The sequence below is a fragment of the Ptychodera flava genome, chromosome 4, assembly GCF_041260155.1.
Source record: "Ptychodera flava strain L36383 chromosome 4, AS_Pfla_20210202, whole genome shotgun sequence".
NCBI classification, from domain to species: domain Eukaryota; kingdom Metazoa; phylum Hemichordata; class Enteropneusta; family Ptychoderidae; genus Ptychodera; species Ptychodera flava.
In genome coordinates, this window is record NC_091931.1 from 8,669,021 (window position 1) to 8,694,291 (window position 25,271).

Here is a 25,271-nt window from a genome sequence, read left to right on the forward strand (position 1 = left end):
TTGTCCCGACAAGTCGACTACATATGTTTACAATTTTCGTTAGTCGCATTCTCTCTTTAACAGAAATATGACCAAACCATGTGACAATGTTATAAGTTAGAATACTTTCAATACAGCAACAATACACAGAAACAAGGATGTGACTGATAACATTGAAACTCTTTAGCTTCCTCAGAATAAATATTCGTTGGTGAGCTTTCTTATAAATTTTGTCTGTATTCTCTTTGAAACTTAACTTCTGGTCTACTATGGACCCTATATATTGAAAGGATGATACTATTTCAACCTGTTGGTTGTCAATAGTAACAGATTCTACTTTTTCTAGCTTTCTGCCATTATTCAGAACCAACTCTTTCGTTTTTTTGATATTTAAGGTAAGAAAACTGTCTTTGAATCATGAACACAGGCGATTAATTTCAGGAAAGTAGCGTGACAAGGATACTTCACCGTTTAATCTGGCAACTAGTGCCATGTCATCAGCAAACTTAAGCAAAGTCAACAAATTATCCGATAACATGATTTCGTTCGTGTAAATTGAAAAGAGTACAGGCGAGAGGACGCAACCTTGTGGCGCACCAGTATCAACGTTGTTCATCGGACATTGCACCATTTAAATTTACACGTTGAGGTCGATCGCTTAAATACTGCCTTATCCAGAGAATGATAGAATGATTAACGCCTAAATCCAATAGTCTTTTTATCAAAAGATGTGGTTGTATTGTATAAAACGCGGAGGAAAAATCCATGAAAAGAATGCGTACATAATTGGCTGGATACTCAATTTGTGTCACAGAGAGTGCTCAGTTTGATATTATTTATAAGATAACTGAAAGGAGACTTTGGAATAAAATCACTGAGTGTCATAGTTCAACATGTAATTTACGTATGTAGTAACTGTCATGTATTTTGAGCGCATCTTTTACGTTATTTTTCGACGGCAAACGTATTCCGAAACGCCCGCTACTGTGATCGGTTGATAGGTTGATAGTGTCTATGCTAAAGAGCGCTTGGCTGTCTGACTGTCAATGACTGGTAGTGCAGTTCTGCACATTACAACTTTTTAATCGAGTGCTCATTGGCATGAAAAATGATTAACTGTTGTGCAGTTGGGTACAAAAATGACTCGAGGAGAAGCACAAAAACGGTGTTAGTTTCTACCGTTTTCCCACAGAACAGCTTTTTCGAAGACTGTTGGTAAATAAAGTCGGGCGAGGGTACTAGTAAAATGTTAAAAACTGTCAAAGATAGAAGTTATGCATAACTTCTATCTTTGACAGAGCATGCTCTGCACCTTCCAAGGATGATTGTTTTATAAGGGATTTCGGGACTCTAATATCAACAGTGTCAATACAAGACGACACTACACAATGTGGTTTGTATCTTGACATAGCCTAAAATCACTTGTTTGGCGGATGGGCGATTTCGGGATATCCGAAGACGAAACTACACGACACACAGCGAAATCACCGATATTAACCAGATAAAGATCGGCGATTTAGGACTTAAACTATTATAGTAGACGATACTTTGTCAAATCATGGGTAAATATCCGATGTATATCGGAGATTTCACCACCCAACAGATCTGACCATCCGACTACCTCTGTCCGACTCTTAGTTCAAAAATAGCATCCATGGTCGGTAGTCAAGAATCCTGCATGTTTTACATTATTAGATTTATTCATGCACGAAATACATTTTTTACATTTAATGCATTTTTTCATTAAATGTCCACACGAAACTTTCATACACATTACTATTGGGACTTCGTCGAGAGGGTCGATCGGATATCATCGGGAGTTTGGGAGGGCCTTGCACGAAATACATTCTTTACATGTAATACATTTTACTTGATGATCGGGACTTGGACAGAGGACCGATTGGACATCATCAGAAGTTTTGGCTGGTCTTGCGCGAAATACATTCTTTAGGCCTACAACAATAGACTATACTAGATTTTTCAAATCGCGGGTAAATATCCAGTATATATATCGGAGCATTCCTCACTGTATAGATCTGAGCAAGCCCTAATTTCCTAAGTTCGACCCTAACTTCGAAAATAGACGATATTATAGATTTGTCAAATCGCGGATAAATATTTTCCGATATATCAGAGATTTCGCAACCTTAGAGATCTGGCCAAGCTCGATTTACATGGTAACACATACAATCAGTCAATCATTCCGTATCATTCACGAACCAAAAATTAATTTTAAGCTACTGATGAAGAAAACTGTTTTCGAAACGTAGCATTGAAGGATCGCAGGGTCACTTCAACTTAGTGTCTCCAATCCAGTTCGGGGTCTGTACATGTACAGTGGCTCCCTCCACGGAATCATATATCTACAAAACGCAAACAACCAAGATATGTGTGGAGATGCTTTCCCATTATTACATTACATATCTTTGTTCAAATTGGTATGGTTTGATTTCAGTCGGGGGAAAGTAATAATCGATGTCAGAAATATCGCTGTCCGTCATACGAACGCTCTGAACTGTTCACGCATATTGACAGTACTCCTCTCCTTGATAGCTCCAATCGTCTGTATCGCCGATGACGTCAATCACGCTGCTACCATGAGCCCTTTCGCTTCCATTAGATTCCGAGCATAAATGTCGTCTACTTCAACTTCTCTTTTTTTCATCGCGCCATAGTCGTCAGCGCGTGCAAGTATGTGGCAACTTTGAGCTGCATTTTATTCAAGGGTTTTATCAGAAGGGATAAATGATGAAATTGGCTGGACTACGGTTTCACTTTTAATTACGGGGGCAGTTTGCCACATGCCATTATCATGTAAGTATCATGGCAATTATCAGTACTGGCAGCCCTAAAGAAACCCTAAATTGCCTAACCTTAGAGCTTATATTTACTTCAATATATTCAAGATTATGCTTACTTCAATATATTTAAGATTATGAACCTGCATGAATTTTGCAAGAGTGCACACTGCTGAATGCCAGTTTTCACATGCGATATGTTACCTTCGTCTTCGATCATGCGACCACAGACGGAAGAGGGACCAAATATTGTCTATATTAATTCCATGCAATATAAACATAAAATAAACATAAACGCAAATACTATATAAACAACGGACACCTTTACTTTGGTATGGTAGATTGTGTCCCTGTTTTTGATGTACAAAGCCGCATGCCATGATGGTGTATATGTGTGTCCGTTGCAATAGTTGCCGACTATTATACGTACTTCGATGGACATCAAAACGTGTTCAAACGCACTTGACATTATGAATATTAAGAGCTAAGGCCACAAGAGCTAGAAAATATCGTACATACACTCACTCTGTTCTGCCATATGTAATCAAATATGAGGAAAGTGTCATTGGCACTTTTTCTTTCAGGGAGCGTTGCTATAGTTTGCTACTATACGACTTCTTTCAAGTTGTTTCTTTTGTTCTATAATATCAACCATGGTGTCTCATATTCTGGAAATCTCTTCACTCTAATTTTGCTCTTTTAGAGGTCCACCATGATGGTTAAAGGGTTGAAACTAATGTTGTCCTACCCTAAATGAATTTTAGACCAAAATTTCATGTATTGGTATGATTACTTTATTCTTTTACATGATATGTCGACCAATAGAATCTGGGAATTTCTGTCTTTAGAGGGAGGCAGTCGTCGGAAGCGCGTGTGCGACTTTCTTTTTCACAAACAAGGTATTTCATGTATGACATCTAGATGCATCAAGTCAACATAGCTGCAACATTTAAATTTTACGAAATTCATTGTTAACATATTTTAACATTCATCATTCGAAGGTGTAATGTAGATACAGTGTTTACATCAGTGGTAGGGGTCCCTGGCAACCTTTTAGTAGAGTTCCGACGACTGCTTCCCTTTAATATACCGAATAAAAATCATGAAAACATGTCAAAAGATCCAGCTGTTGTCCCTTCCACATGAAGCTGTACCCACAAATTGGAAAAGCAGGCTTCTATATACGCAAAGCATGATGGATGGTAACATTCTGGTTACCTGCTAAAGGTTTTGATTTACTGTTGTTCTCTCTTTGATATGTGATTGATATCAACTTATGTACAATGGTTCTGGGCATCTGGTTATGCATAAATAGAGTGAAATACATTTAATGCCAATTCAAAATACTGTATTCCCACTTTAACCCATGTTGAAATTCTAAACCACACCTTGCATGTCAACAATGTCACCTAAACAGAACATTTTAAAATAAAACTTCACAAATAAGCCCTTACGTCTGAGGCATTCAGTCAGTGTGCACTGTACGATAGCTTGCCATAAGCTACAAGCTTTTCATGTTTACCGTTCAGTACTTAAACCATGACTAAAATGTTTGAGCCACAAAAATAAAAACATTTCCATGCAGAAGAAAGCATTGGTAGCATAGTGACAGTGTACATACGATTATTATGGTATTTAAAGGCCCTGGTGTCTTGTCATAGTTGTGATTGAGCAGGCTCAATGGCATCTCGAGCATAAGAATTGCCTAGGAATATGGCTCTACAAACTGCTAATAACAGGTAGTGTCGAACATCTGCGAGCAGAACTGCCCAAAACATGTTTATTTTTACTTTGCGTGCATCCTTAATAAATATGCGGCAATACAATTATAAGGGAGGAGACTTGAAAATTTTTATCATATAGACGGGGGAACCTGAAATGTTTTAGGGTATTGAGGCGGATCTGAAAAAAATAAAATTTCAATCGCGATTTATCCAGCCCCTCTCCACCGTTATTTGTGAACGCAGCCTTGGATATCATTCCAACAGACAGACAAGACATCGGATCAGACAATCGCCCAGGGTAGTTGTGTAAGTTCAAGAGAGTTGCGAGCTGAAAAAAATCTCAAAGTCGCCTGGCACATGGCATCGCATATCATTCTAAAAAAACATTCATTACTTGTGATAAGACAAAACCTCTATGTACACCGAGTGGCAGATGAAGAATACGAAATTCCTTCGATATTTTGAGATATTTTCTCACTCTCTCATTTTTCTCACAAAATTGACCTGATCATGTAATTAACCCGCGGTACCTGGATTTACCTGAATCTGGTATCCATTGGGAGAACGCAGGGAGGGCTTGTTTACGTTGCGTAAAACTTACAAACGTATAGTCTTTACACTCAGACGCTTGATGTCCTCACTTAAGGTGACTGCCCTATGTTCCGACACTGTTCCGACAACTCTATGTTCCGACACCCCTATGTTCGAACACCCCCAGCTATGGAAAGGTTCTGCAGGAACTAGTTTTCCGGTTGTCAAGTCCTATTTACTGTGTAATAGGTTTATGTAAAAAAGTTATAAATGTTACTGTAGACACCGGTGTTCAATTCGTGCCGCTGGTTGGTGTTCTCCAATTCAAGAGAGTCATGGTACAATGGACGAAAAATCGTACAAGTTTGCACCGGAATAAGGATTGATCCATTCCCGATGATCCATAATTTTATGATCTACTCTTTCGTAAAATAATGGGAGTTGGACCTTGACAAAGCGATTACTGTGTCATATTTATTTGCGAAATAAAGACCACACTGCATTTGATTGTATAGCAATACAGTAGAATCCACATCACCTCAACATGTTCGTGTCATAGGGACACCCTTCTCAGCCAGATTAGAATAATGAAAAAAATGAGAAGCAATTAGGGCCTATACTCTTTATCCGTTATTTTATTTTAAGGCCAGTTGCATCTGTGAGCTACTAACTGAAAAGTGGTACTAGTAAGTATCAAGGAAACATTTGTTCAATTAAGATATTTTACCACGATACGTATTCTACATTATATTTTGTATGTTGATACGTTGACAGTTACTGAAAGGACCTTGTTTTTTTCTGTTTTCCCTTTCGATTGCGTTGTGTTATTTTTCGCAGAGGGAGATATTAATCGCAAAAACAATCGTTTTTATCAAAGCCACACAGCCGAACATGCAGTCACTGTTTCTTCGAGTTGCAAGCTTAGATATGTTTTGCTTTGTTAATCGGGCCCAGTATCAGATCGGGCAATTAATAAAGCACATAAACATTTACTGCAAGGATTTTTGAAAGTATTTTTGAAAATACAGTGTCGGGGAGTATGCAGGGACTTTAAACACGCTCAATTGTTTTGTCATAAAGGAAGAAAGGAAGAAACTGAATATCACCTGTAAGCTTATGTCAAATATGCATCTATTATAAAATCCTTGGAAATGTATGAATATTTTACTTGCGTTTGGGAAGCTTTACATTGAAACATTATCACGAGAATTACTTGAATGTTCTCCCTGTCTATTGCATGGTTCCCATTTGTTAAATTTAATTAATTTTACGTATCGTCAAGAATATCGTTCTAACATATCTCAATATCTTGGCTATCCACATTGACGGGTTGTTCTCAAATAAAAATGGAAGAGCAACGACCAAAATCAAATCCACATCAAAAATCCCAATAGCAATAATTTCTACATTTGGAGAAACCAGTCACGAGAAATGTGTGTCTTTAAAAACGTTCAGAACTACACGCAAAGAAATTTAAAAGTAACTTCTGAACATATATCAATCATGTGTTGAATTAATTTCAGCCTATTTCTGGGTTTGATTTTCACAACGGGCACAATCTGATGCAGTGGACGTGCATTGTCTGTTTTGAAATCGGTAACATATTCCACCCTGTTTACATCGTGAAATCCATTTCTGTGATTAGCCTAAGTATAATCACACCTCTTTTGGATGTAAATATCTGAACACTATGGTTTGGGTACAGACCGCTCTAATTGAGTATTTACTGTACATTATATCATAGAACGGAAAATACTTAAACTGAGTAGAAATGTACACCTTCCCTCTAAACATGGACTTTCCGATAGGATTTAAACATTTTGACGCTATGTGTCGGAACATATATGGGATGTGTCGCGTATGGGAACATAGGGTTTTGGGAACATATGGGAGGAACTCCTCGAGAGCTGACAACATCTGATTCGACAACAGCCTTGCTCTATCACAATGGGGCCAGAAATAGTCTTCAATAGCCTCATCATTACAGTTCCTGCAAAAACTCGGCTTATGATGAACAACGAAATAGATGTTTTACGAAATCGCGAAATAACGAAATGACAACATTTCCACAACCTCCAATTTTTTTCATCAATGAAATCTAATATTTAAATAATGTCCGTGACCACAGCAGTTGGTTTACTGGGTTTAATGAACGGATTAGGTACGTAATAGAATATTTTGAAGTGACTTCAATCACGGTCGAACTACAAAGTGATACATGGCGAAATCATGGGCCGCCATGAAAATATCAGTATGAACACGTACTCCCACAGTCACTACAGTACCTGTTTAGTCAGGGCAGTTGTGAAGCTTCACAAATCTCTCTCGAAATAAAGCCATAACATTCTGGAATTGAGGTTTTTAATCTTCAAACACTAGCTGTCGAAACGCAGCTATCTGTTGGCGGGTAGCGTGCGTAGCTATGCGGTGGCAGGGTTGACCTTTGATCCGCAAAACTCTGCATGCATGGCAGGGCCGGGCACAGGCGACCCAATAAGTATTACTGAGTTTTTCACACTGTTTTCTCTATCATTTTCTCTTCTTTCTTCATGCTCTGAATGATCGGAATAAATAAAATAAATGGTTTACATAACCTGACCTAGCCTCTGTGACTATTTACTTTACACTTCATTACAAGGACGTATATCTCTCATACACACATGCTGTAATTAATTAGTCAACACAACTAATTATGCTAATCCGTGGACTTATCCGACATTGGTCAACATCGGAAAGATAGGTTTAAGTATTCCATTCCTATCTTTCGCGATGTTGACCAACCCGTAAAATCCCTTATAAGTCCACGGATTAGCATAATTAGTTGTGTTGACTAATTAATTACAGCATGTGTGTATGAGAGATATACGTCCTTGTAATGGAGTGTAAAATAAATAAAGAGTCACAGACGCTAGGTTAGGTTATATAAACCATTTATTTTATTTATTCCGATCATTCAGAGCATGAAGAAAGAAGAGAAAATGATAGAGAAAACAGTGTGAAAAACTCAGTAATACTTATTGGGTCGCCTGTGCCCTGCCATGCATGCAAAGCTTTGCGGATCAAAGGTCAAACCTGCCACTGCATAGCTACGCACGCTACCCGCCAACAGATTGCTGCGTTTCGACAGCTAGTGTTTGAAGATTAAAAACCTCAATTCCAAAATGTTATGGCTTTATTTCGAGAGAAATTTGTGAAGCTTCACAACTCCCCTGACTAAACAGGTACTGTAGTGACTGTGGGAGTACGTGTTCATACTGATATTTTCATGGCGGCCCATGATTTCGCCATGTATCACTTTGTAGTTCGACGTGATTGAAGTCACTTCAAAATATTCCATTACGTACCTAATCCGTTCATTAAACCCAGTAAACCAACTGCTGTGGTCACGGACATTATTTAAATATTAGATTTCATTGAAGAAAAAATTTGGAGGTTGTGGAAATGTTGTCATTTCGTTATTTCGCGATTTCGTAAAACATCTATTTCGTTGTTCATCATAAGCCCAAAAACTCTACCCGTTGCAGTGAGCAAATGAGTTCCAAAAACCACGTTGTGCCGAACACGTATCGCTTGCAATAACCTCCTGTCACCGAAGTGTCGGATGTAAAAGAGAGTCGGTGTCAAGTATTTTACGCCGTTTATAGGCGGTTGGGTGGCATCCTAATCAAAGCATCGTGTTTCTGGTGTTTGTCTGTTATGCATTCGCTATTGCTATGATATAATAAGACAACAAACGATGACAATGTGTAACCTACAAACGGCACATTCAAAACTCCACTGCAAGGCGCCATGTTGGTCAGAGGTCCGAAGGTCAGCAGGTCAAGTTCACGGAACGCAACATAACACAGTCCCTCTACTCATGCCATGGTAGACGGACTGTGAACACACGGAACAGAAAATACGTGTATTTGTCGACGTGTACATTTGTCTTTTTCTCCATAAAGTGAAAATGTTAAATATTTGTGTCCAAAGTACGACAATAAATCAAACAATCTCTGCGTATGAGCCACGACCTTACGACCGGCCGTGGATCAAAATGTCGGAGAAAAATTTAACACTTTACAGCCACGACCCCACGACCGATTTCGAAGGAAACCTTTGAAAATATACTTTACTTTCTCTCAGTGTCCATGGCCACGACCCCACGACCGGTTCTGAAGGGAAAAACTTCGAAAAATACTTTATTTTCTCCCGACATGCATCGCCACGACCCCACGACCGGTCGTGAAGGAAAAACTTCGAAAATATGCTTCATTTTCTCTCAGTGTCCATGGCCACGACCCCACGACCGGCTCTAAAGAAAAAACTTTGAAAAACTACTTTATTTTCTCCCAACATGCATCGCCACGACCCCACGACCGGTCGTGAATGAAAAACTTGGAAAATATTTCATTTCCTGTCCATGTCCATGGCCACGACCCCACGACCGGTGGTGATGGAAAAACTTCGAAAAACTACTTTATTTTTGCTCAGTTTGCATGGCCACGACTCCACGACCGGTCGTAATTGGAAACTTTGAAAAAATACTTTATTTTCTCCCGACAACCTAGGCGACGACCAAACGACCAGTGGTACTTAAAAAACTTTGAAAAATACATTCGTTTCTCTCAGTTTGCATGGCCACGACTCCACGACCGGTCGTAATAGAAAAACTTTTAATAAACTTCTTTATTTTCTCCCGACAACCTTGGCCACGACCAAACGACCGGTGGAAATTGAAAAACTTTGAAAAACTTTATTTTCTCCCGACAACCTTGGCCACTACCCCACGACCAGGGATAAAGGAAAAACTTTGAAAAACTACTTTATTTTCTCCCAACATGCATCGCCACGACCCCACGACCGGTCGTGAATGAAAAACTTTGAAAATGTATTTCATTTCCTGTCCATGTCCATGGCCACGACTCCACGACCGGTTTCGAAGGAAAAATTTTGAAAAAACACTTTATTTCTATCCATGTGCACAGCAATAACCCCACGAGCTATCGTACGACAAAGGGATACAGAGAAGCTCTACATGTTGTTTAAATATGATTTAGCATATTTTATTTTCTCCCGACATTTATCGCCACGAACCCACGACGCTAGTGATTGCAAAACTTTCAAAAAGTACTTTAGTTCAACCCATGTGCATCGCAACGACCCAACGATCTATCCATCTCGATCTATCCGTACAACTCCGGGATGCAGAGAAGCTGGACATATGAATACACTTTTTTTTCGGTCAGTATCAATCCTACATCCGGGTATTTTTAAACATGATCTTTTCACACAAGGCTCATAGCCATTGGCAGCAGTTCACGACTGATAACGGTCGTACGACTGGTCGTGATGCGTGCTCATAAAAATCGTTGGTTCATTTTGGGCCGGGTATCTCTCATTCACCTCGCTTGTACACGTTTCACCTACTGACGTCACTCCGCCGTCGAGAATTACAGATAAATCCAAAGATATTTTAGTCAGTTCCACCCTTGCAGCTTTTAATTTTTCGAGTGAACCCCACCTCAATACCTAACCCCCGGCTATAAATAATGTCCCATGGACCTGGTATTACCTTGAATGGAAATGATTATTGGACCAGTTTTATGTCATATTCCACTATGTAAAATGCAGCGCCCCCTGTAGCATTGGCAGGGAGAAGTCAGAATTCTCGACCAATCACATTCATCCTTTCTTAATCCACATTTGTCATTGGACAATATCCGTTACTGAATAGAGTGGTATTTTCAAAATACTAGCAAGGCTGCACAGCGGTGTTAAAATTTTCAGTGTTGTTTTCCCCCCGATAACTCCAACAAAGATAGAGATATTCCTCTCAAAGGTAAGTTCTTCATTTTGTTTTTGTCTACCTTTATATATCTTAAATTGGTGAACTTTGAAGCGAGTGGCTAGATGTCGCAAGAACGGAATGTGCTCAACATGGTCGCGACCACAACGGGGACTGTAACTTTATGTAGGTGACCGTCGCGACATTGAAGCGTTCCAAATTCTGCAAATGAATGTGCAGTACTGTACCACTTTTACATTTCAGACCGGCGAGAAAGTCGAGGAGAAGGTATGCCAGAACTAGCGGAGAACGACAAGGACATCCCAGTACGCGTAGCCGTGCGATGCCGCCCCCTCATAACGAAGGAGCTCTCCGAAGGTTGTCAAACATGTCTGACTTTCGTGCCGAACGAACCGCAGTTGGTACTCGGGAAAGACAAGGCATTTACCTATGATTACGTTTTTGATTCAAAGACGCAACAGTCTGTCGTCTACGAAAAGGCTGTCGAACCACTCGTAGAAGGCATATTTAAAGGTAAATCTGAACGTTAATTATTCAGAATGTTATGTTTGTTGTAGTCTGTCTGTCTAGTATCTCCTCTATTGTATTTCTTTATCGGGGATGTAAGGTGTGGAGCATTTCAGGATTTCAGCATTTCAGGATTGGGGATCTGGAAGATTTTCTGGAAAAAAGATTCTCTGCAAATGTCAATGAATAAAAAATCAGCCAGAGAAGGCTTCACAAAAAGAAAGTGGGAGAGTGGAAAAAATGCACAATGGAAAAAATGCTACCTAACTTAGTCTTCCAGAACCTCCAAGGATATCAAATGGTCTAGCTGCAAAATTGTAGCGCTACGGTGAGGCGGTCGGTGATTTTTGGTTTTTGCGACTTCGCTCACCAGTAGCGCTACAAGGCCGATGGCCCTGGGGAGTATCATATAAGCGCGTCGTACTCGACCAGGCGTTTTGATGTGGAATGCAACATATTTACTGCATTTGGTCGTACCGATTTATCACTACTGAAGACTAAACAGTATACTGCACTAACTTTGTCATTTATGGGGTTTGGAATTTGTTCAAACACGACGGTCGCGTTCTGAAAACATTGAGCGTGGGGCGTCGGTGTTTGTGGGAGCCGCCATTACCGGAAGTTGGTAATGACGGCTCCCAGAAATGTTTCGGAACGCGATCGTCGTGTTTGAACAAATTCCAAACCCCATAAATGACAAAGTTAGTGCAGTATACTGTTTAGTCTTCAGTAGTGATAAATCGGTACGACCAAATGCAGTAAATATGTTGCATTCCACATCAAAACGCCTGGTCGAGTACGACGCGCTTATATGATACTCCCCAGGGCCATCGGCCTTGTAGCGCTACTGGTGAGCGAAGTCGCAAAAACCAAAAATCACCGACCGCCTCACCGTAGCGCTACAATTTTGCAGCTATCAAATGGTCCACCCTAACAGCTTCAGACCAGTGGTAAACGTACATCCACAGAGGTATGCGTATCGCTTCTAACTCCATGGTTAATCAAAGTGTCACACTTGTTGTATTCATGGAGGTAGCTGCAATAATTCACTGGTAAAGCTCTGACATTCTTTTGTATTCAATGGATAGCTGTCACAGAGATTGTGCTACCTCCATGTTGCTTTCAAGGACAGGTGTTTTCCCAGGTTTTACTGTATGCAAATTAATTACAATTTTCAAGGAACTCAAATGACCAACATGACATAATAGCCAGTGTCAACAAGAACTAAAGCTGGAACACCAGTACTGCGAGAATTTTTGATGCTTACAGGCATCAATCATCCTGGTGTGAAAAAAGTCTACCCCACTGAATGTGTTGCCAACTGCAAGTTCTAATATGAAAAATACCTGCAATATGGATTCTAGCAGTCTTTGGAGACCATGGAGGTAGAACTCCATGGAGAGACTGATTTCAGATTGTTTAATTAATGCATAGAATTAAATCTGTGTCTTTTATTGGGTCTGTGATTGATCACCGTCCCTCCACCCACGTGGGTGGAGGGACGGTGGATCGATGTAGTCAAGAAGGTAGGCTTTTCCACATGACCTCCCTGTGAGTGGAGGAACTGGCCCATTATGGCTGTTGGGTGGAACAGGGAAGTCTTTTTTATGTCCATTGGTGGAAGGACAGAAGAGAGACTATTAATCTCAGAGACAGACTATTGTTTGCTGAAGTGCCAGTCTGACTGGAGTCGCTGGGATTCTCACCCTTATCAGAGCCACAGTCCCTCCACACACCTGGAGCATGGATGTCTATTTTTACATCCATGCCTGGAGGGACTGTGGCAGAGCAAACAGTCCAGTCAAGCTTTTTACCATGTTCATACTAGTATAGGTAAAACTGGAAATGTTTTGGAGACACTATTTGTGATCTGCAAACACAGAATATTAATAACTTCTTTAGTCTGATTGTGTCCACTGAGACAAAGATAAGTCTTTTCCCCCTCTCCAGTCCAAATATGCATATATGGCTAAGTAAGACTATAGCATTGCAAGATGGTAGGTGTGAGTGATGTCATTGTGGCTTGTCTTTAGAACTGAGAGAGTTCCCTGAAGAAAGGCATCAATATTCTCCCTGTACCACTTCATCTGTTGCGCTCTACAACTTTCTTATATTAAAGTTATAGTGACTTGATTTTCTGGTGCCACTGCTCAGCTGTCCGGTTGAGCCCCTTTAGCATAGCTTAAAGTTCAGCTATTTTTTTAATAAACATTGCTGTCCCTGTGTGTTCCTCACAACATTTGCAAGATTATCATGCTTTTGTCTATGCCTCATTATCAGACCAACTGTTGCCACAGGATGTCTTTTAATCACTCCTGTTCTCAAAAAACACAACTCAATTTTACCACATATTTCACTTGAGAACTGGCACTATGCTATTTTCCATAGACCCCATGTAAAATTTGACAGTGACTGCACATAAAGCAGATCCTATACCTAGGAAAGATGGTTGGTCTCTCTCCTCTCTGCTATCAAGGAAGCAATAGATAGTATGGATACTTCATTTATCTAATAATGGCTTTAAGTATTTCTGCAACAAACAAAGTGCAGACTGAGTTTTTTTTATTTTTTGTACTCCTTAGCCTGTAAAATTTAAGGTAGCGGTTCTTAATCTACAAACTTAAAGTGTAGCCGACAATTTACTGTGTTTTACTGTCATGACAACAGGTGTTTGCATCTAAATTATTTTGACAATCATTATTGCAACAAGGTCCCTCTGCAATCCATCTAGTCAACCATCCATGAAAAGCTTGTTTGTATGTGTGTCCATGGTTCCTACACCTATGGAGGTAAAAACATACCTCTATGCACTACCGAATCCAACCAGGACAGTACCAGGCGGTGTAGGCTTTGCAGACAAACAGTAGCATTTCAATTCAAAGCCATTGTGGCAACTTTATAAGTTTATAACAGTCTGCATCTTCATTTTATTGTTACATTTCAGGATACAATGCTACAGTGTTGGCGTATGGCCAGACTGGCTCTGGTAAGACGTACACAATGGGTAGTGGCTACACAGAGGCCCAAGCAGAAAATGAAGGACTTGTTGGTGTCATTCCAAGAGTCATCAACAATTTATTCAAAGAGATTGGAGAAAACGAAGAGAGCACATTCACTTTAAAAGTCTCCTACCTTGAAGTTAGTATGACTGTATTGCCCTTTTTTAATTACATAAACTACTGATGAGATTTATACAAGGTAGAAGAGGTTAACATCAGAAGCAAATTATTCAGTGGTTGTTCTGAATGATTTTTATCATTTTGAAGATGTATTCAAAAAAATTAATACCAATTGCTGAGAGTAACTGTGTAATGGTTGTATGAATAATGACAATGGTTCTTGCCAGTTTTGTGTGACATCATGATAATGCATAAATTTTACAAATGCAATGGTGTTGTTGCGCATGGATATTCCCAAAATGCAATGGAGTCACCATCATCATTTTTATTAAAGGTTCACAAGAACCTTTCTTAGAGATAATCACATACACAACAAAGCAATTGTAAGTTTAAAAACCAAGTTCATTACAACTGACCATAGTGCATTGGAAACAGCAGTTAGAATTGCAAAGATGTACAATTTTCCAAGTAATTCTGTCAATTGATTACCTTTAATTATGTTTTTAGTAATATTTTGACATAATCCATTTGACAGTGGATTTGTAGTACTAATTGTTTTAATGTTTTGTTGTATACTTTCAGGTCTATAATGAAGAGATATTTGACTTGCTCAGTAAATCCAAGAAAGAAAATTTAGCCATACGGGAAGACACTGATGGCAGCATAAGGGTAAGTGTTCACACTTAGTTTGTCCTTCCTATTCTGCAGAACTGTATCCACCAATAATATCTGTACACTAGGAGAGGGGTAATTTGTTTCTGACACAAAGTTGCTGAGATGTAAATATGTATCTCATTTTCTGTACTGAAGTCTAAGTATGGGATCAAAATGACCAAGTAGCCCATAAGTGACTTAGTTGCTTTTAAGGTGAGATATTTGTATCATGCTTCTTCATTGACTGTCAAAACTTTGATATCACCATGCTGGTAGACTCAAATACTTTTATGCATTTACGTCCATGAAATGACCAAGACATTAAGGTAATATGCACCTCGGAAGTGAAAGACTTTGCTCAAACTTTCCTCAGTGAAACTTTCAACCATTCTCTTACCAAAGCAAGAATAAAAATCAGGGGTCACCGTGCAAACTTTGGTACTAGAGCTCAATCACTTGTGATTTCATGATATTTGAAATCCAAAATGGCCGCCATCCCTGTGTTAACTCTATGAGAAAAAATAAAATTTTGAATTTTCGAAAAACTAAGACAGTGAAAACTTTTCTTTCGCCAAGAGCTTCAAAATGAGCCCCCACAAGTGGTAGGTCGGAAGAAAATTGATAAAATTTGAAGGCCTGAATTTCTGTCCCCGAGGTGCGTTCTACCTTAAGGTAGAATACACCAGTGGGACAGATATTTGGACTCTCAAACTTAGTCTTTTTGCCTACCACTTGTTAGGGCTTATTTTGAAGCCTATGGAGGAAGTAAAAGATTTTTGCTGGCTTACTTTTGTGAAAATTGAAAATTTTATTTTCCCCTATCATATGGAGAAAACACTGGCATGGCAGCCATTTTGAATTTCAAATATTGGCATATATTGAGCAATGTATTTCTCTATAGTGCCAAAATTAACCGGGAGACCCCTGACTTTTATTCTTGATTTTAAAAGAAAGGTTGAAATTTTGCTCCAGGAAAGTTTGGGCAAAAGTTTCAGTCTCTCATTTTCAAGGAATGAACAACCTTAAAAATATCAGGCAAGCATCTTCTGGTACATGAACCATCGTAGTATGTACAACCCTCACTGTACAATTATGTTTGCATAAACACCACTGCTGTGTGGGTAGGGCATCTGTAGATGTTTGACTGGTGACCATTATTGCAAAGATGACACACAAAGCTTTTCACGTGAGAATGAACTTGTTTAATATAGATATCATAGTTTAATATTGATGTTTTATTCATTATTATTATCATTTTATTTCAGTACTTTGGCCTCCGGCCTATAGTACAATACAAATACAAAAAATTTAACCTGGACACGTGAGGAGTACACATAATTTAACAAAAGCAATTACTTATCTAACTCATTTTACGTCTCTCTACGCTTGAAAGCAAATAATACAAATTTGGCAAAATACTCTATGTTTGCAGACTCTGACTGCATTAACATGACAAATTTCTGATAATTACAATCTTGATAAAAATACCTTTGTACATACTTTTCTTGTAAATCAGTATAAAACGGGCACACCAAACAAACATATTCATCTTCCACTGCGTCATATTTACAGTAAACACACTTTCGATTTTGACATGGAATACCTTTTGAAAGATCAGTTTCCATCCTCAACTGATGTGTTGAGGATCTCAAACAACACAATTATGATCTCAGTTTGCTGTCCTCAATACTTGTGAGGTAAGACTCACAATTGAAAGTAACTTTAAATGCACAGTAGTTATCTAGCTTTGTGTACCTTGACATATCAGAGTTCCATGACTGTATACAATTATCACGAATCCTCTGCTTAAAAATACTAAAAAATTAAGATTCCTCTTCTACACCTTGATCAAGCCACTGTTTTATTCATTCATAAATAGCGTACATGTGAAAAAGTTTTACTACTTCCCTTCACTTCATCCAGTGATGTGATATTTTGAAAACTAAACTAACATTTAAAAAGGAGAAAATAGCGTGGAAGAAATGATGTTCTGGTGATCATGCAAACACCTTCAGGCAATATGTCATATATTCTCATGTATTGCTTGCTAATGCCTTGTTCATTTGAGAGTCCTGCAAATATACATGACCGTAGCAAGTACTAACTCTATGCATCATACTCTAATTGTATGAAATAGTATTGTAAGATTATATTCTTTCCTATGCACGGTACACGGTTATATTGCACATTACATGGTTATTTCGGCTGAAAAGATGAATTCAAACTGAGAGATTGAACCAAATTTGCTGTTGGTTAACCCATAATGGTAAAGCTTTGCTGTTGAAATAATTGCCTGATCAAAGGCTGATCCTTGCATGTCTCATTGTTCAGGTCCAAGGCTTAGAAGAGGTAGAAGTTAAAAATGGTGCTGACATGGTGAAGTGTTTAGAACAAGGTTCAGATGGCCGAACCACAGGAAATACTGCCATGAACTCACAGTCAAGTCGCTCTCATGCAATATTTACAATACACATTGAACAACGCAAAAATGATGACAGGTATTCACTGGTTTGAATTTCATAAATGTATGTGTAGGTTAGATTTTACCTGCATGTGTTTGTTACATGTAGGAGCTTTGTAGACTTGTCTAATGAAAACAAACTTTATCAACTGGTATGACATATATCTCTAAGTCTTGCAAGAAGAAAGTGAATACATTTTAGATGACAAAGAACATGTGAATCAAGATAACAGTAGAAAACATGACCCGTTTGATAACCGAGGAGATCAAGCTTTTCCTCCAATTATTCATGGTCTTTTAACTTTATTCTTCTAGCAATGATTTTCTGCAAGCCAAGTTTCATTTAGTAGACTTGGCCGGCTCAGAAAGGGCCAAGAAGACAATGGCACAGGGAGATAGATTTAAAGAAGGTAAGAGTTTTAGAAATGCTGTGATACCTCACTTCTGATGTAATTTTGATATCAAGGCCAACAGCAAAAATAATAGGGGGCATTGAATTTGATGTCCCTCTCTACTGTTACGTGAGATTTCTTTTGTGGGAAAAATTGAAAGCTGTAATATTTATTGTCCAGTCATCAGAGTTCTAGATTTTCGATATAATGAGACAACATAACTCCCAAGCTACATGTATATACAAACATTCACTCAAAAAACATACCATCATACAAGAACATGAAAGGTGATGGATGACTGCCATTGATTCATTTTCTTATACTCTTGACTTTGTAGACAATGGAATATTGCCAAGGGATTTAGTTGACATTTGTCAAATCAGTATTTAGTATTTGTCTAGCAATAACTGCCATTTGTAAATGTTGCTGTTTTCTGTGAGCAGGTTAAGTACCTGTATCTTAATCTACTGCAAATTTTGAATTGTTCACTTCAATTGGCAGTCTTGACAGACCAAAACTAACAGAAGAATTTAGAAAGAAGAAGTTTGTAGCAATGTAACAGCCAATGTCTTGAACAAATACAGAAATGACTTACATACTTGTACTCTTCCATTGTACCGAATTTTCAGGTGTGAACATCAACAGAGGACTTCTAGCCCTAGGAAATGTAATCAGTGCACTGGGTGATGAGAACGGTAGAAAAGGTCACGTTCCATACAGAGATGCTAAACTTACTAGACTCCTACAGGGTAGGTACATCCACAGTCACAAAGTCAACAAACATGTTTTTAGTATACTATTTATCATCTTGAATATTACCGTAGTCATCTCGTCAAGTGTGTTGAAGTTCAACTTTACTTTTAGTATCTACAAAACACGGTCAAGTTCCCGAAGCAACAGATAGAATTTGACAGTAACCAAGATGTACAATGCGACGTGCTGCGTTGATCACAAAAAGAGAGGTGCACAATTTGGATGTGTAACAGCAATCAAACTTTTCATGTTTGTTTTAGATTTCTGGTTAACTAGCAGTAGCACATGCAGTTACCTTTGTGTTGTGCATTTGTTAAATTTCAAAGTGTGAAATGTCACTGCAGTAGATGGTCTTGTCTTTAACACAGACACTTGTTTTCTTCTTGTTGACTTCAGATTCCCTGGGTGGCAACAGTCAAACACTGATGATAGCCTGTGTGAGTCCGGCAGATTCTAACATGGAAGAAACACTGAACACTCTGCGTTATGCAGACAGGGCTCGGCAAATCAAGAACAAACCTGTTGTCAACCGAGACCCAGTACAGGCAGAGCTGATGAGACTTAGACAACAGGTTAGTGTTTCATCAAGAGCTTGTAACCATGGATCCTGTCAGCCATATAGTATTGTACATAGGCTCATTGCTCGTACCGAGGGCTAAAAACACTCTTTCACTGTATAAACCTTTGATGTTAGTTAAGGAGCTCATTTTATTTTTAGTATCTATTCAATGAATCAGTTTTTTTAATCACAGTCGGTGTATTTTCCAATCAGAAAGACACATTGACATGGCTAACTGGCTGTCATAATTACTACTGTTGATATGGTTTTGTATGTTTCTGTTGTTTATATAGGTTCAACAGCTTCTGGTACAAGGTGGGAGTTGTACTGGCTCTGTGAACACAGGGTAAGGCTTTCTCTAGTTCTCTTCTTTTTAACAGAGTTGAAATTTTAGAAAAGTCTTGTTTGAGCTCATGGCATCATTAAAAAGTACATGATATTCAAATTCAGAAGAGCTACCAATAGATTATATAATTGTGATATTTCAAAAATGATCATTCATATTCAGACAATTGATTGGCATAAGACGGATGACTTATGTCAAAGAAGAGAACTTGTTGAATCTGATTAGATCTGCAAGTTCATCAAACCTACACTTTAATTCAGTTTAGTGATCATTATGTGTAACACCATTGGCAAAAACAAAGATTTAAGTGACTTTGAAATTGATGCAGGAAAAAATTGAGAGGAGGAATAATGACATTGATAATTTATGATAAAACACTACTGGTTACAAATTGATTCTTACTTATTGAATTCTTCTGTGCTTCTCTTTTTCTTTCTCAAAACTACTGCAGGTCTAACATCCAAGGGGACATGAAAGTATTGATAGAAAGAAATAAAAAACTTGAGGTAAGGAAAGACTCAAATAAATTTTTGCCAGCGCTTCCTTCTGTTTGAAAATTAAATTTCAAAAATCAGTTTTTGATGTAATTGAAGCAAAGCTGTGAGGCACTGCAGGCAGAGTTTTGTGAATGTTTCCCACCAGTCACTGTCATTGATGAGAACAACATAGGCTTCATGAAACAAGATGCAGAATAGGTGGTGGTGTGTTTAGTTTAATCACAGTAACAGTGACTTTGGTTGAAAAAGAAAGGAAGGGCAAACGCGTTATATTCTTTGTTTTGATTTCACTGTTTTTACGTAGAAGTGGTCTTAGTCAATAAGTACACCAATATCAGCAGGAGATTAGCAAAGTTAGTAAGTCTGTGTCTGGTCCATGAATTAAACAAACTAACTATTGAGAATTATTGGGTGTGTGATGCCGTTTTCCGTACTTCTGATGAGGCAGAGATGTAATTTCCATGTTTGTCAATGTGACAGCTAACTTCTCTATGCACAACATTGTTTTGAATATATACACACTTCACATTTTTTGTCATTTTCACATCAGGCAGAGAACCAGAAGCTATCTGCTGAATTGCAAGCATCGGTGGACCAGACAACACAGATGTGTGAAAAGGCTATCATGGTGAGAAACTTCTCCAAGTGATACCGATACTATTGTATTGATAATGCAATTTGAATTTTGTACATCAATTTTCAATAATAATCATTCAATTCAAGTCATTGTGAGGAGGATAAAAGGTATGTTTTTTGGTCTTTTTTTCAGTTTGCATCAAGGACACTGGTACATACTTGATAAATATAGTCAAAAGACTGACCTTGTTCATTGAAATTCAAATAATATCCGCTTTTATCCCAGTAAATCAAAATGCACTCTCTGTAGTGTCAACTGTTCAGCACCAGTTTTCTGATCAACATAACATTATCAGTGTCGTTCTGTTGAAAATTTACAGCTTGAAGTTGCCAGGGACAAACTCAAGCAAAAACTGGACGACATCAAAGGTGCCATGGGTCCAAACATGGAGCTGTTGAAATCACTGGAAAATGAAACAGACAGTGAAAAGTTGCGTGAACAACTCAAGTCAATAAAAGATTTACAGCAAAAAATTACTCAAATGGAGGTGAGTGTACAGTCTAACAACACAGGTACTTCTGTGTCTTTTGTTCAAGAGGACTATATGCCTTAGATGGGTGAGATTCAATGGCATGGTAATTCATTACATTATGGAAAAAGTTCAGTGATTTCATGTGCGCACAATAACAATATCAAGTTGCTGGTACCAACACAAAGTACAAAGGTCTGGTCAGTTCTAAATGATGTACAATAAAAGAGATAGAATTTTGCAAGTTTCAAGTTAAATACAATTCTACCTATTCAGACACACTTTAGCAGTTAAGATACTTTGAAGGTTTCTAAGAGTGGCCTGATTACAGATTAGACAGGTTTCAATATTCATTGTTTTTCTCATACTGCACTTGTTTGAATACCTTGTCAGATCTAGTAAGTAACAACATTGTTTACATGGCTTGTATTGTAGGAAGAAGACACTGGCACTCTGTCTGCCGAGGAGTTAAACATGGAAGAGGAGATGGAATCATCGGGTGAGAGTGGTGAGGGGGCTCCATTGGACAAAGAGCACCTGCTGAGGAGAGCTGAGATGAACAGACAGCTCCAGGAATTGAACAAAGCACTGCAGATGAAGCAGGAATTGGCCAGCCAGATGACAGACAATGATGGAAGAATGACAGCCATGAAAATACAGTACGAGGTAAGACAAGCTATCATTATGGAATGCACAAACGTAACATTTAATGCCATACATGTACACATTGCAAATTGGGATCTGTATTTGATGTTTCATGGACAGTAGATCTGCTGTGTAACATAGAAAACTGAAAATACTGAGAATACTTTTTATTTTGCTTGCAGACGACAATGAAACAGTTGGAATCAGAGATAAGTTCCCTACAGAAAGAGAAAGATGACTTGGCAAAGGCATTGGTTGAAGTTAAGAATAACACTGTTGCCAGCAAGTAAGTCAATTTTAGCATTTTAACTCTCAAACTACATGTATGATGGAGAATCATCTACTTGCTTTTTGCAAATTTTCCTTACTCTGAATGAATTCAAGAGGAACCTATAGTTTGAAAGGGAATTGTGGGATGTTTATTTACTTGACTGAACACTCTTCAGCTTGAAGCCTAGCTGTTTGGTGTTGATATCTTTGTCTTTCTGATCTGCATGTACCATATAAGGAACCACACTAACCTTGGTGGGGCCATATACTCTGCTCCTGTCAATATGGGCATGTTTTGCCTATGTTAAAAGCAAATGCAGAAATACACATGGCTCAGAAATTCTCAAATTTGTGCCGGTAGCTGTATTTTGATGACTTTTTCACCATTGTTGTGTTTGACCCCAAGTACAGTTTCTTGTTATGTTCTATTCCCCAAAGCATGTAGAGATACACAGTATTCAGCTTGTCAACCCAACCTGTACATGTAAGGAGACTTGCATTGCCATTGTTAACATGTTAATTCTGGTGCTCACTAGAATTCACATGTAAACAAAAATAGAGCTTTTTATCACAACTGGAAGTTGTGATATAGAGGTGGTTTCAACCGGTGTTTGATGTCGTCCATTTCCGTAAACGACAAAAAGTCAAAAACTGCTGAACAGAGTGCATTGATATTTGATACTGATACATAGACTGGTTCCAAGGTTCCAATTCGGAAAATGGAGCCAAACGGAGCGCCGGTTAGATAGTTTTTGGAAATTTCTAACCCCCCTTTTTATCTAATTGATTTTAGGGGTCTTTCATACATGTAGTTTTGGAATGTACACCAATCCTGCATTGTGGACTGTTTTATGAGTTGTTGAACAGAAATGAGGTTTTGATGAATGTTACAAATATGCAGGATGGCTGATTCGAAGTATAAGAGATTTCTATGGTCTTTTGGGCATCAAAAGCATTAAAAAAAACATATTTCATAGTTTAGATTCTCACTTTGAGATGACCCTACGCATTTGTTAAGTAAACATCCTTGAGTCAATATACAGACTTTGACATTCCAGAGATTAAGTATCCACAACCTCACATGTTACAGTCTTTCACTACAATGGTATGGCCCAAACCCATTGTTATCAATGGAGAGTGTGGACCTGTCTACAGGAAATTGGGGTGAACAGGTTAGACAATGACGTTACAAGTTGTAGGTTAGTTATCAAGGTAGCACCAGCATAGAGTCCTGAGCATCTGTCCATGTGTTCTCACAGCAAATTACAGGGGAAAAAATTATTTGAGAAGTTTCTCTCCTTTAAATAGAAGTATATTACAATTTAAACCTGTCATGGATAGATTGCTCTCAAATGATCTGAAACACAGTTATTGCCCATTAGCAACAAATCTATAGCAAGATTTATGTAAAGTTCATGAACTTACACAAGGTATTAGACAAAAGATGACCATGACTTTGCAACTTTTCAACATTTATTTCATTCAGATTTCCTCAGTTTAGTGTATAATTTTGTAATCTTAATTACTGTCAACTTAGCTTACTAACTTATTCATACCTCATTATTCTTACACTACTGTTATACCTTATAACCACAAAATTTCAAGAGATGCATATATGATTTCACTTAACAAACAATTTACAAATATGTCTTCTGCTTTTTCTCCATATACATATACATGTCTCTTTTCTCATAAAAATGAGCTTAAAATCGCAATGTGAAAAATAGTCTTTCAGCTATATGTTGCTCATTGACTTCGTGGTGTGTCTAATTCACAGTGAGTGGGGTTGTTGATAAATGCTGATAATACTAGGCGGTCATTATGTCCAAGCGCCATTGGCGGTATTTTTTAACATAATGACCATAGGTCATTATCACAACTGGAAGTTGTGATATAGGGTTAGCTTCAACCGGTGTGGGACAGTGTCCATTTTCCGTAAACGACAAAAAGTCAAAAACCGCTGAACAGACTGCATTGATATTTGGTAGAGATATTCAGACTAATTCCAAGGTTCCGATTCCGAAAAATGGAGCCAAACGGAGCAGCGGTTAGATAGTTTTTGGAAATTTCTAACCCCCCTTTAACTAATTGATTTTAGGGGTCTTTCATATATGTAGTTTTGGAATGTACACCAATCCTGCATTGTGGACTATTAATGAGTTGTGGAACAGAAATGAGGTTTTGATGAATGTTACAAATATGCAGGATGGCTGATTCAAAGTATCAGAGATTTTCATGCGCTTTTGGTAATAAAATTGATAAAAAACAACATATTTAATGTTTTAGATTTCTCTCATTTGTTATGACCCTTAACATTAAAGACTTGATGACATAACTAGCTGCTGGACCTGTTTACTGGCGCATTGATTTAAAGACAAAGATCATTTATTTTGTAATAAGGACGTGTGATTTCGTAAAACATAGTCTATAAGCCTGGAAATGTGATTTTTGCGAATATTGCTTACCCACTGACAAACAGTGTGGTTTGAAAATGGCTGGAATTCGCTACTTCGGGACTTTGTTTTCTGTGTGGATTTACTGACAAACTCCAAACCCGCAGCACCTACCCATTCAGTATTTCATGTACAGGTGTACCCAGAGATAGAGTAGTTTCACAATGTGCCAGTTGTGATCAAGTGCCATTGGCGCTATTTTTACATATAGAGGCTGTGTTGACAGGGTAAATATCAGGTGTTTTATTATGCCTTGGAAAGTGGAACTAAAAAGTTGCAATTGACCTACAAAAGTGAAAAAAGTCATCAATGCCACAGCTACTGGCCCTATAATCTTTGTTTCTAAAGATTGTCTAAAAAATTACTGATGCCTTTTCCTACATACCAAGGTAACATTATAATCTTGTATAATACCCATTCCATTGTCTACTTAGCTATCAACTGACTATTCATACACAAACATATATACCACAACAAGGAAGGTAACTGTTTAGCTACCTTGATAAATTACATGCAACAGTAATATGTAAAAATATGAAGTGAGTATTACAATTGTAGTTGAATCTTGAGAAATAATTTAGTTTCCTGTAATGCCATTCTTTTGTCTTGCTAAATAATCATACAGCAACAATTTTCATATTTACATCATGTTGGTCTCTTCTTCCTGCATGGTTACCACATGATCACAG

General features: G+C 38.2%; 1 protein-coding gene across 2 annotated transcripts in view; it reads left to right on the top strand.

The window, feature by feature from the left end:
- Positions 1–10,717: 10,717 nt before the first annotated feature.
- LOC139130821 (chromosome-associated kinesin KIF4-like) overlaps positions 10,718–25,271 on the top strand; it is a 30,631-nt gene continuing 16,077 nt past the window's right edge. For both annotated transcript variants that reach the window (XR_011551990.1, XM_070696617.1), the window contains exons 1-14: positions 10,718–10,853; positions 11,064–11,333; positions 14,272–14,465; positions 15,029–15,115; positions 17,432–17,598; positions 17,877–17,971; positions 18,583–18,702; positions 19,103–19,278; positions 19,559–19,611; positions 20,063–20,117; positions 20,659–20,736; positions 21,065–21,232; positions 21,650–21,880; positions 22,042–22,145. Coding sequence is in view for 1 of the 2 variants with exons in the window: in XM_070696617.1 (XP_070552718.1) it covers positions 11,090–11,333; positions 14,272–14,465; positions 15,029–15,115; positions 17,432–17,598; positions 17,877–17,971; positions 18,583–18,702; positions 19,103–19,278; positions 19,559–19,611; positions 20,063–20,117; positions 20,659–20,736; positions 21,065–21,232; positions 21,650–21,880; positions 22,042–22,145 (1,772 nt within the window). In the remaining variant the exon portion in view is untranslated. The remainder of the gene's footprint in view (positions 10,854–11,063; positions 11,334–14,271; positions 14,466–15,028; positions 15,116–17,431; positions 17,599–17,876; positions 17,972–18,582; positions 18,703–19,102; positions 19,279–19,558; positions 19,612–20,062; positions 20,118–20,658; positions 20,737–21,064; positions 21,233–21,649; positions 21,881–22,041; positions 22,146–25,271) is intronic.